At 42.1% G+C, this 13,214-nt stretch overlaps 2 protein-coding genes across 2 annotated transcripts in view; one reads left to right on the top strand and one right to left on the bottom strand. All coding sequences in view use genetic code 11, as the record gives it.

Moving 5' to 3' along the window:
- Window positions 1-1,013, bottom strand: part of EGR_09681 (hypothetical protein) — a gene marked incomplete at both ends in the record, with an annotated part of 6,753 nt that extends 5,740 nt beyond the window's left edge. Inside the window, 2 exons of the mRNA XM_024498930.1 lie at window positions 233-292; window positions 917-1,013. Coding sequence (XP_024346669.1) covers window positions 233-292; window positions 917-1,013 — 157 coding nt within the window. The remainder of the gene's footprint in view (window positions 1-232; window positions 293-916) is intronic.
- Window positions 1,014-2,081: 1,068 nt separating this feature from the next.
- Window positions 2,082-8,063, top strand: EGR_09682 (hypothetical protein; the record flags this gene model as incomplete). The annotated part of the gene is made up of 4 exons (XM_024498931.1): window positions 2,082-2,087; window positions 2,123-2,482; window positions 7,076-7,147; window positions 8,034-8,063. 4 exons carry the CDS (start codon window positions 2,082-2,084, stop codon window positions 8,061-8,063), a joined length of 468 nt encoding a protein of 155 aa, XP_024346670.1.
- Between the last annotated feature and the right edge of the window lie 5,151 nt (window positions 8,064-13,214).

The raw sequence follows: 13,214 nt of genomic DNA on the forward strand, positions 1-13,214 counted from the left end.
AAAATCAGAGAATTGCTGCATAGAAAAGGGGTTATCCTTGTCGAAAAACGACCTTAGGGATAGGAGGATCTTTCAGGCTTCCAGTTATGTGTGCAGTTTATTTTATAGTCTTAAATAGCTAATGACTATTCCCTACTCGGATGGGTTATTACTCACCGCAGCTGAAGCGAATGAAATACAGCGGATTTACATCATTCCAAGATAATATATACTTGTCAGAAAAGTCCCTAACAAAAAATCTTATTTGTTAATAATTTAGTGTCAGGAACTAGTTTATTAATCGAAAAATTAACTTTTAATGATGCGATAACATTAAGAGTAAAATGCAAGACACCTGTTTGACAGGCAGCCCCTCACACGGATAACTTGCCAATTATTTCCGGAGAGGTACCATTAATCACCAGAAGTAATCAAGTTAGCAAAACCTTACTAGTCCCCTAAAAAATGCTTATTTTGTTTTGTTCTGTTTCTAGAAGTATTCACTTATCCCAGTGCTCCCAGATGCATTCAAAGACGGGGCAGCGGGAACATCATCCTTCCGGTGAGTACCTTCGCCTCCCTCTTTCTACCTACAAAAATTGCTCAAAAAAGTCACTGACAAGTTGACAGAAGCGCTCAGCAAGGAGGAGACTGAAGTAGTTGCATATAAATGACTTTTTGCCCATTACATGGGCATTACTCTGAACAAAGATTAAATAAAAAGTCAATCGCCATAAACGGCACAATTAGAGAAATTTGTGATAAAATTATAGCTCGACGGAAACATCCTCTACATTTTCCATAGCAAATGTTTACTCAAAGGGGAATGCTTTTTGATTGAGCGCATTCAAATTTTCCCCTAATGATGGTGGCACAAATTGGCATTTGATCATATTTATTCGTGCAGTTGCCCGTCGTTCACTCCCAGTTTACAAACCAAATAAAGTCTTTGGGGTTTGACCCATTCTGTGCTTTTCAAGAGCTGTTACTTTTATTCCAAACATAAATTTAAGCTCTTTGCTTTTGCCGCTCATCTGATAGCACGGGTCGAGTAAAATTCCTCCACTAACGTTTGGCTCCAGTCCAGTCAAGAAACGAAGCTTAACCACTGCTAGAATAAATTTAGCTCCCTGATAGTCTATACTTAGTGAATGTGGAGGGGTCATTCTAAAGTTTTTAATACGTTTAGAGGAGAATCTTTACTAAACACTTAGGTGGTGATACACCGCAGTCTTGGCGATTGTCTCCTTGACATCCACGATATGTCAGGCTTTAATACATCTAAAGACCTTAAAATTTAACAAGGATTTAGAGCTTAAGTATTTGCGGAAATGACACTAGTCTAAGGGACTCTGTCGTAGTCAGCCTCAGCTTGCGAAGCAAACATCCCCAAATCACGTCCGCTAGGTTTATTCTACTTTTAAATAAAACGACGGCCTGATAGGAGACTGATGCATACATAAATACATGTGTGTCAGCTTTCTAGCAACCTGGTGGATGTAATTAGACCACCTGCACTAGACTTTTTTCCTGCATTCTACAATAATAAATCACCGACCTGGCAGTTGGCACTTGTAGCCACATCGGTATGTAGATGAACTCGCCCAATTCTGTGCCGTCAAAATTCCTTTTAAAATGTTTTTATGATTTGATTTTTTTAGCTTCTGACATAAAAAGAGGTATTATTCAGTGATCTACAAAGATGACACCAAATTGCAGATGTCAGATTAACCATATATTTGTAAATCTCCCGTCTGCATGACTTCCGTAGACAGCATTTACTGAATGGTAGGGGGGTGTTGAACGAGGAGGTCACGATAAAGAAGACATTCGTAAATAAATGTACAAATCATAAATCACTTACCATTGCTAACGAAGAATCGGGGGATTCCTTTTTCTTTTGAATGAAAGCTTACTGTAAGACATTTGGCAACTGAATGTTCCCGAATGAAGTTTGAGTAGAATCAACTTTTGTTGTTTCTAACCACTTGAATCATCTGTTTAGGCATCGTCACTTTTATGGATTATTCAATTTTCCGGGCTGGAATGGCTAAACGCATGCATTAACGTGTCATTTGGCGGACTTCAGGGTGGGTTGTTTCATGTCTGTTGTCTGCATTTAAAGCCATCTTGATTTGCACAGTTACTAAGCGGATCCTCGGAGTGTGCCACACCAGAAGTCCGGTCCCATTTCACCCTCGACGAAGACGACAACCACAGCAACGACAGCTTCTATCTCACACCACACCGTGTCACTTCTGCCTCTACCATGCCATCAGAGGGAGGTTTTAAGAATTCCTCCTCCACACAACACCTGCTCTCCAATTCGAACCTCCTCACTGTTACGGTGTGTGAAGGACCTTTCGGTCTGCCCGACAAAAATCGCCGACGCTCTGCCATTGACCTTCGCTCGGTCACCGAGATGCTTTCCTCATCACCACTGCCAACGTCAAAGCAGCAGATGTCCGCACAGACATCCAGCGAGAGTCTAGGAAAATCTGCAGTATGCGCTTGCATTTTATCGTTTTGGAATGTTAGTCGGGTGTGTTGTGGCCAGTGCATTGCAGGATGATGTAGTTACTAAGATGTGCGCAAGTTGCCCTATCCGAAACCCCCTTCACTGCTAATACGGACTTATGATAGTTGACGAATTTGATGACGAGGAAATGTTCTGGTGGCAAAGTCTATAGTTCACATAAAGCTGGAAGATACTTTTCGGCACTATGTGGGAAGGAGATACTCAAATGGCTGGTTTCAACCTCAGCAAGGAAGTTTGTAGATTATGTCATCAAGTCAAATCTAGCCGCAGTCAAGAAGCGATGCTTCTACTAAGAATTACTAGCTCAGTTGGGTTATGTCTGTAAAGCTAGTTTTTTGTTCAATATCAATCCGACTTGATTGAAGGCGTTGTCCCTTCGAGTCACTGCTCCTGTAGTCAAGACTGCAGTACTGTGGGATTTCTTAGCACTTGCACAGCAAATTGTCTCCCTGTTCTCACGTTACTTTGATTAGTGTATTTCGAAAAGACCCCTCATTACAGATGAAAGCAGCCAGTAGATTTGTTACTAGAAGCAAATTCTTTTTGTTGAGCACAGAGAAACAACTACAGCTGAAGGCTGATATGGAATTACCGTTGGGCTGAATTTGGTTGATTGCAAAGGCAGGTTAAAAGTCAAATCCCCCCAATCCTTTCCCCACGAAATACTGGCTAGCTTCGAACCCCACTTGTACGCAGCGTTTGCCCCTAGTAGCCAACAATTTCAAATCCCACTTGCCCATTCCATTTTGCATGTGATCATGCAAGCCATGCAGCTATGTAAAGTTGCGTACTGCACTGCAAGAACATAACTTCTTGACTATTTGACCACCCCGACTTCTAATAAAGAGGATTACTCGCTTTCACCTGAGCTGTGTGTCGGTAAGGGCTCAATAACGGAAAATGCGAAGCACGCCGTGGTTTATACCTCAAAAATATTGGCTGACAGGTGCCTTGGATGATTGGCGGCAGCCAATAATGTAGTAACGAATCCATTCCCTAACTCAACTTGGCCTATTTCCCAGCAAACTGTCCAAAACAATTGGTATAATAACGCTAACGAAGCAAAGAATCTCGGTCTTCTACCTATCTGAATCCTTCTTTCTGACATCCGTAGATGCATGCGCCACCGATCTGCCTGTCTTCCAAGGCAACATCTTCTAATAATTAAGTAGTGTCTGACTGCAGAACGCTTTGGATGCTTCAGTTTTCAGCAATGTCAGCGTGTCCATGGCGATACGCAATTCTGCATGATGTCAAGTAGGGAGTCTTCCTCCCTTATCTTGATGCACCCATTGCTGTTTTGCTCACCACTCTCGCCAAATTGCCTACTAAAATCCTGTCTCGGTATAAACTCCTGATTACTCACCTCATCCAATGCTACAGGTATTATATGCGAAGTTTTTGCAACCTTGAAAGCGAGTTGACCTTGAACATGCCCGAATCACACCTGACAAATCCGTTTATCCCTTAGTTTATGAAGTGATGGTTTAGCTTTAGAGGGCAATGGACCAAAGCAAAACGGAACGCCATACCGATAGAGTAGAGTGCCCTTCTGCTTTGTACTGCATGCTTGTTGACAATCGGGCACATATCACAAGATCGAGCCACCTGCGGGGAGTTGTAGCAACAAGCCGTACCGAGAGACAGGTAATCAACACTGCTGTCGTTGGAGGTCTGCAGGCAAACCCATATGAAACTGCTCACAGTGATAAATTCTAGCTGATAAAGTGATGGATCTCAGCGTTTTCTAGAGTTGTGATATCTAGTTAAAAATCTTAACATGTTCTTGCCCTCTCTAGGTTCCGGGTTGAATATGATTAGTTGTTTTATACAATCCTAGTCAGGCTGAGCTTGCTGACGTATTGTTGATGTCCTCAGGATGACGCTATTTCATTTTTCGCCCTTAAAATAAATGTGAATTGCTGCTTAAGTGCGTGATCTTGGAGGCCATCGAGTCTTTAGCAAGGATAGTTAAAAGGCTTTAGGAGTAAGACGAGGGCAGGACACGTGTGTCTTATAAAGTCGACTTTTTCGAAACAGGATGTGTGGTGTATTCTCAAAGTCCTTTGGAGCACTTCAGGTCGATTCTGAAGGCACACAGAGGTGCTGAGAGGTTGTGAACCGTGACGTCAAAATGGTGACCCAGGATGCGCCGTTTCATCACTACATGGAGAGTATTTGGTGTCCATTCCTCCTCACGGCATCCAATAGCATTCTACTATTCCCTAACCGTCATTTTGCCTTTTATTCGTCTACCTTCTCAAGACAAAGGTTATCACAACTGTCGAGTGTAAGGTCACTTTACTTGCCAATTTTGCTTCCTAAAGAATACAGGAATGGAGTGCGTCAGCTGCCTTCTGCTGCTGTCTAGCCGCAAGCACGAGTAAATTTGGTATCTCGCAGTTGTTTACTACTGCCGCCAATGTAGCTATCAGTATCACCTTCGAAGACGTAATAGAACAAATGAGAAGAGAAGACCTTTCCTCATTTGAATCCATATGAGGATGATGGTGGCTGAGGTGCTCCCGTGGTTAAAGTGCGGTGAGAGCATATAAACTACTCTGCTCAGAGGATAAAAAGAACGGTTTAGTTCTTGTGAGAATACGTCAACTTCTCATTCCTCTCTCAAACTACTTGTGACGGGCAAGTGGACAGGTTGAACACGGGTTGTTTAATTATCCGGCAGTTCAACAGACTCATCAAAGTGAAACGACACGATTACAGGCCACTTTTCAGAATTGAGGTCTTTTACACCTAATCTGATTTTGTCGTGCTTCAGTTCTACTAGTTGTCAAAATGCCCCATTCAGTTGTCGATATAGGAGTTGTGCTTACAGAAATTCAAACAAGTAAAGTGACTCCTTTGAGAAATATGTGATTGTCTAGACACCTATTGAGATGGCACGATTGTTGGAAGGCAGTTTCCGGTCCCTTACTTGCCTAATTTTAGCTAAAATTGGTTGTTGAATTAATCATAAAATCAATTGCTCTTAGAGGCATCAAATGCTTGGTAAGCGAAGGAGATCGTGAGTCGTTTGCAGTTAGTGGAACAGTCGAATCAAGGGATACCCACCAAATGAGCATTCAACTTGGTATCTCCCATCCGCTTTCACAAATAATTTGTTGTTTACACTTTTAAGTTGCAGGAGTGACTTTTTCGATTACTGCGCGAGGGTTGGAGAGGACACACACATTTCGCGGTTATTCGGTGCGGTGACAACACCCTGGTTTCACTCTGAGATAGCCGAAATGCCCTCCCGTTTGTCTAATTATGTGGCTTTTCTCCTTAAATATACTCAAACCTCACTTAAAATAGGAAGTAAATGGCAGGAACATTTTGACTTATCCAGTTTATCACTGGTTTGTAAAGTGGGAAGTCATAACAGGTATTCAATGTGGTGCTTACACCCGCCTTTTAAAGGTGGTGAGCTCTCGATCGGGTCTGGTGATTTCTAGCCACAAAAATGGAATTTAAACTCAGCTTTGTTGAGTAGTTGGATTTTGCTTGTTCAGAGACCAGTCAGTTGGGTTTGAAAACCCTTCCTTCACGACGTTCCTCCTCACCCATAAAAGTGTTTTTCTCACTGTCAATTTCCGACATGTTTGGCAAGAAGATTGCTGAACCACTGTATTCCAAAGACCACTTTTCTACTCCTTTGTCAATTTTCTTATTTTAAATGTCTGGTTGCTTGGTGTAGCCTTGGTTGGATCATCGTTTCTTCACTCTCGATTATCTGCCATATTGCAAATCAAAGTTTCAGACATCGCATTTTCCCGTCTCATTCGTGTGTAGTCATGTATGGTTAAAACAGGTATCAAGTGGCTTCATGATATTATTTGTGCATTTATAAAGTGTTGAGATTCCAATAACTTGGATTTTTATTTCTTTTCTTTACAAGCTCGAAATGCCTCAAGATGAAGACGCGATTAAGCGACTAGACGCAAATGTAATCAGAAGACGAAATCCTCTTACTGCGAATGCAATTATGCGTTCCCTAATTGATGGAAAATGGTGCAGCTGAGAAACGAATTAAAACCTTGCTCTAAGAGCCTCTTGATACTGCTTTAATTTTGTTCTACATCCATCCTTTTGCACTTCAGGTAACTCCATCATCTGTCTTGGTAATTAGATTGGCCGTCCCTGACCAGTCTTTCCTCGCCGAAACAGCGTGTAACCACCTCACTTCCAGACACCCCATAATCGCTCACTTAATGTCGTTTCCTCATTAAAAGGCGAACGATCTGCCGATTTGATAAGCCGAATACCAGTCGAGTTAGTAGGCGACAGGTTGGCTCATGGCCATAATCGGCTAAAAGCGATTGAGGTAAAAATGGGAGTCATTTTCGTTGAGTTCCGGTTTCTCATGGAGTGCGACATTATAAACCACATTTTTAGCAAAATATCCAGCTTGGTTTATTTAAGTAGTGAAGTGGGAGTGGAGGCTTGACACATCTCTAGAACTTTGTTTTCCCCTTAACTTCGTTGTCGGTTACAACTGCGCGCCTTCACCTCCTAAAAAGCTGTTGCCTCAAGTCTTTGTTCATTTGGTTATTGTAGGCCAAACTGAATATTTTCGGTGTGATTCCGAACATCCGAAGAGCCAGTGAGAACGCACTAAACAAGCCGAATGTGAGTTCATACCTCCATTGGCTACTTTTAGGGTGGCTATTTAACTAATCAAACATATGGCCAGTGTAAGCTTTATCATTGTCCGCAGCCATTACCCACCTCAGAACTACGGCTTTGGCACAAGATCAATTTTAAAGGCCAAATTTGTCTGCTATGCCAGTTTTTTCCACTAAAGCATGGGTACATAAGTGCTAGGCGGCTCGAAGGGAGAGATGGGTGCATAGATGGAAGAAAGAACGAGTGGATGGATAATTCCCAATTGGGTGAACGCGGTGGTTTGATTGGAAGATAAATTTGTGTAGAAGGAAAGGGTGGCAGCATACAATGGGCTGCAACCACGACCTTTTAACAAGTCATTCAAGAGAATGAATGAATAGGTGTAAAGATTATGTATGAAGGTGTTTGAAACAGACACAGATGACGAGAAAATAAAGCTCAAATCCGAAGTGGTTTGATAATTTTAGGAAAGATTGAGGTGCAATATGCACAGCTCTAAAAATACATATGAACAAGTGACTAGACAGATGGAGGAGATTAAGGTCAAGTAAAGGGATAGCAGCTAGCTTGCAGGGCGACTGAATAGAAGGACACGAGGAGGGATGGTGTAGCCATGGATGCAAAAATTAACCTCCAATTGCACACTGAAATGATTTAAGGGTGATAACGGACTGATCTAAAGATAGGTAGATTGACACAGGATTGGTGATGAATAGAAGTTTGAATTTGAGGTGCCTAAAAAAGCAGATCAGCAGTTGGGCAGACCACCGAATGGTGAATTGTGTGTGGAATGCGTGTGGGTTACCGGCAGAATAAAACACACCCATTCACATTCCGCACTTGTAATTTTTGCATAACTGCAAGTTGCTCTCTGCTTACTAAATTTTAGATTCCATTTCTAACTGGAAGGAAGACCTAGTCCATTTGCCTACCAATAGCCTGGAAATCGTGCCTACATTCTAGGATGGAAGAAGACTACTTCATGCCATCATTTCACACCCACTTGTACATATATGCTATGGAATTGGTACATTCTCCTCCACATCTCCACTTACCTCTCCTTGAAATTGCTTCGATTTTGCAGAATACCCCTAATCGGAGAAATTTGGGGATTCCAATATAGAAAGGGACTGTCTTTGATCTGGTGGAAAGCAGTGGATTTACTGGGGACAGAGGAATTTGTTATTTCTTTCCCTTAATTGACTTAAACCACTAAATGTAGTTTTGAGTGAAGCAAATAAGACGTGTGGCTATTCTGGGTGGAAGTCTGTGCATGAGTGAAAATTATTTCCCTCTCAGTACTTGCTTGGGCAAAGTTACTCACCTCGAATCTATTGGGAAATTCAAAGTAACTACTACCATAGACGGTTAGTATAATTTGCAAGCTTTCAGCTGATTAAGTAGTATAGCCACCGACCAAATGACTTGTGCAAGTGGGATTAGCAAACGAGTAGGAGATAAGTGTGGCACCTTTCGGGATTTTTTCAAAGCCATTCCACAACAAGTCGCTTTCTTGCTTTGTTCCACTCAGCGGCGTGCAGATGGTACTTGAATCGGGAATTTCGAACGAGTTTTCATTTGCAATGCACGGAGAACCTACACATAAAGCACTACATAAATGCCTAAAAAATATAAATTTTTTCATGAAAAGGATGTTTTTAATTTTAGTCAAGTGAGCCCCACCTATGCACAGGAGAGAAAATTTGTAATAGAGGGGATGACTCCCTCACGACTGGATTAGTTAAAGATGCCAGTGCTATTCGGCAATACCTTCGTTTGTTGCCCCGACTCTATGGAGTTCATACTAAGCAAGTAGCACCTTGCACGTCTAACATACAAAGGCATGGTAAGGGAGCTGTCAAAATTTCATCGAACGGGTGACAGCCTGTCAGTTTGAAAGCGGGAAGAGACCATGGATTTGGCAACTTCAAATGCAGTTCATGCCGGAAATAGACTATATCAAGGAGGTACTGGCAGAAAATTTCGCTCAACTTGGAGCAAATATGATTAAAGACGAAGCATATGTAAAGCAGCTTTTCCAGTTTTCAGTTTGTCTGAGTTTACCTGAAATTGAAAATTTCGTAACAGTGTTACTTATGGTTTACAGGCTTGCCAAGTAAGTCTGTAAAATGTTGGATCAACTGGAAACACCTAAACTTAAGTCCCTACGGAGAAGGAATGAAATGTGATAGCCGACTCTTAAGCTGTTTAATCTCACGGTTTTGTAAAACCATGAAGTGGCTACTGAAAGCACAACCCAGTAATAAATGAAGCAAACCCCTCACTTCAGTAAGATTACTCCCAAAATGGAGCACATGATGTGGAAGACTTGAGACCTACGATTTGGCAGCTGATGAGGTATGAATATGCACATGGGCGGTGAGAGGGTGCTCTTCTACATGACCATGCATTAGGTGAGGGATTAGTGAGACAACCTCCCAGCATATTCTGATTTTAAAGGCTCATCGCGCAGGAGAAGTTACATTTCACGTGGAAAAGGAGTGGGTTCGAATTAATGACCCAGTAACATTCATTTGTAGCCAACAAGTTATTCCTTCAAGCGGTATGTGCAACCACGTGGACATTCCGATTTCGGCGCTTCCAGTTTCCGCCTTGACGATATGGCATGTCATTCATGCCGCATCTTTCACTTGTCTATCTGCTCTTCTGTACAATTATCAAATGGGTAGCCCCTGACTCGTGGATGCAACGACGTTTTATAAATGTCACTGCTGCCATGATCCACAGCATAGGGATGGGAATTTCAGTTTCGGCGATGCTGATAAATGAATCGTTTAGAACCCACAGCAGAAGAGCATTTGGAGCCGCTTTAATTTTGACGACCACAATATGCAGTCTGTCAGTGTTCTCATTAACGTCAAAAACCGCAGTGGCTTTTAAAATTCGTGTAAAATCTGCACTGATAGTGCCTGTAACCGTGACGTGGGAATATTTAAATTCTGAATAAACCTACTTCCATTCCAAGTGTCTGAAAACCGAAAATTGCCCCACCAGATGGCTAGACAGTGTAAAAGCAATAATGGGATGGTAAAATAGACGAAGGTAGAATAAGAATTGTGTGATGCTGCTCACCATCCGAAACTAACTTTCGCTACGAGTGGTGGGTTTCGTGGAGAATGCGCTCATTGTGGACCATCAGTCAACATTTGGCATTTCAAAGCCAGTGAACCAAAACAATGAGAGCTAGCAAGGCTTAGTGGTCTATTTCAATGGAGTAGAAGGGATGCACAACTGACACTGAAAACAAAAGTGTGTATCGCCTCTGAACAAATGTGGAGCATGTCATTCCTTCCTTCCTAGCATTGGCGCAAATGTTACCACGGTATTCGAAATGGCTACGATGCGTAAAGCAATGGCATAAATTTCAATTAATCATTTATTTTTCCCTCTTCGCATCATGGCTTTCCGCTTGCTTCATTCCCGTTGCCGCCATAGCAGTTCTTTCGATGACATTAATGACAAATCCAAGGGAGGCAAGCCCTTTTCCTCCACGACAACAAAACTCAAGACCTCCCACCGCAAAAGTGCTTCGTAGGATGGTTTGCACTTTGATTACGATCAACGGGAATGAGGGTAGTACTGCCTCATCCCTTTATTATTCCCGAAATATATCTCCTTCCCTATCTCACAGCTACCACCTTCTTTACATGTAAGCATTGACAATCACATGATCGCATGTTGGATGGAATAAACAGAATGGGTGGGATGTACAGTTGACATTAGAGGCTGAGGTAGTTGAAGACACGCTTGACTGCCATCCCTGAGCGACTAGATCTCTTCCAAAAGCAAAGCTAGCACATCCGGCTTTTGTTGTGTTGACAAAAACTGAGAATTTGGACTTGCAGTTGCTATTGCTTCAACGGCTACATTTCCCACCTTTCCAAATCTTCCGTTGGCACTTAGCCTTTCTTATGCCATAAATTCTAAGGATCTCATTCACTCATTTAATAAAGGGAATTCATGATTGAGCAGAAGACAGGTAAGAGCGAAGTAGCAGGCGATTATGTTGGCTTCTGACAGGGAGGCAGCAGTGTAGATCTCACCACTCCCTTACTCAGCCCTAATTCCAAGTCATGATGCGCAAAAGCCTTGAACTTGGCTTTAAAAGCCATATGAAACTGAGATGCACAAGGAAGCCAGAAGTCGGTGGCTTTTGCGCGTAGATGGTTCTGTGATAACGACAAACGAATCTTCTTTTTTGCAAAAAATTTGGGTAGCATTAGGAAATGGAGAATGAAAACAAGCATTCACCATAAAGGAACCAAATAAATGAAGTAATTTGTTAGAATGCCATAAAACAAGCATAGGACACAAAGCGGAAGTAGCTTTGTGGGGATGCATTCGTAAACCAACTTGTCAGTGTCGAATTTTGAAGACAGTCACTCCTGAAAGGGTAAAGCTGCCTGCCAGATGCCTTCTGTAGGAGAAAAAACAATGGCATCTGAAATGTCGACAACCCGTCAAGCGAAAATACCATGGCTTGCGCATGTGATGAAGACTACAGAAGGCCCCCTTAAGTATGAAGGTATTTGTTGAGGCAGTCACTATTACAATCCATGTTCACTTCCTGGCTGAGGTCTCTGCGGTCAAATGTTACTGTTGCTACCTCATTTTTAATGCCATCTTTAAATCCCTTCGGTTCTACTTGTTCCACTTGAAATGCAAAAGTGCTATTTTGAGGTGCTTTTCTGCCAGGAAGTTGACAGTTGACACTTTGAAGAAATAATGCTAAGGATTGGGAAGTGCAAACATCTTACAGCTGAGCTTTGTAGCATACACTAAGCATGTGTTTTGCTGTCATATCACGATTTAAACTGAATGAATTGGCCCTAAATCGGATATGGCTTTCCATAGTGGCAGCTCCTTTAGACTTTAAGGTGCTTTTATTGAGTCCACAACCTACAGCTTCTAAGCAGGTAAAAAGTAATCAGCTGTTGAAGTCACCTCCATCGCACACACTTATGGAAACCTCGTCTCCCACACAATTTATTCAACAATTCTGATTATTTATTTGCCGATGCAGGTGGCAGATTTGAACACACATTTTTGATAGCAAATTAAATTTGGATACTTAACTGGATGACTGAACAGGAGGGCAAATTTTTCGTGCTCATTCTCCCCCGAACCAATTCACTGAAATTAACTTTGGAAAATCTTTTGATCAGCAAACCAAACAGACTGAGATCCTCACTAATGTAGACAATACAGAGGAATGGTTAGTGCCAGGAAATTTACTGTGGGACAAATGCGGGCAAAGGATTTTTGGGCATTTAACTCCTGCTTCAATGGGAGAGGCATTACTCGTGCTTTCAAGATAATTTACTTCATTACGTATTGTGGGCCGTGTGGTCCTGACACTTCTCGTGGACCACGTGTAGACGTTGCACAGGCACGCAACAGGCCACGGAATTACACCAGTCTGTTCATTTGGACAACACTATCGCCGAGGTGATTACAAATGCCAACGCCGCACTAAAGTGTGGTGCTTGGTCACTTCTCATTTCACGCAGCGCCCTATGTCATCCACTAATCAGCGTCTTCTTATAAGTCGTCTGAAACCGGAGCTCTGAATAAGTTTATTATGGGTGATACTTAAAGCATCACTTTTTATTTTTGAAATCAATGCTAAATACTGCACTCCCAAACTGATGGCTTAAGTCGCCCACCATTTCGACTTAACTGTAACATGAGCCTTATCTAAATTTGAAATCACAAAAAAATATACTCTGATGGGCAGATAAACAAATGGCCAAATGAGTGGGGACGCTTTTGCCCAAACAAGTTTACCCTCGTATAAGCAACATTTGGATTCGGGTGGCTTTTTGCTCAAGTTTGACACAATTTAGAAACGAGAACCATCAATTCTGGTCAGTCGCCAGTTCAACCGCACTGCCGCCTGGAAGCATGCCCTGGTGTAGCAAGTTTTTATCAAAAGCATTAAGTTTTGCGCGTAGCAAAAGATGAGAAAATTCGTCAGAAAGACATCCAGTCGTTCGAAATCTGTACATTAATGAAGATATGGAGACCAGAAAAGTTGAAACCTGTGCTT

The sequence above is a fragment of the Echinococcus granulosus genome (assembly GCF_000524195.1).
Source record: "Echinococcus granulosus chromosome Unknown EG_S00160, whole genome shotgun sequence".
Taxonomy (NCBI): domain Eukaryota; kingdom Metazoa; phylum Platyhelminthes; class Cestoda; order Cyclophyllidea; family Taeniidae; genus Echinococcus; species Echinococcus granulosus.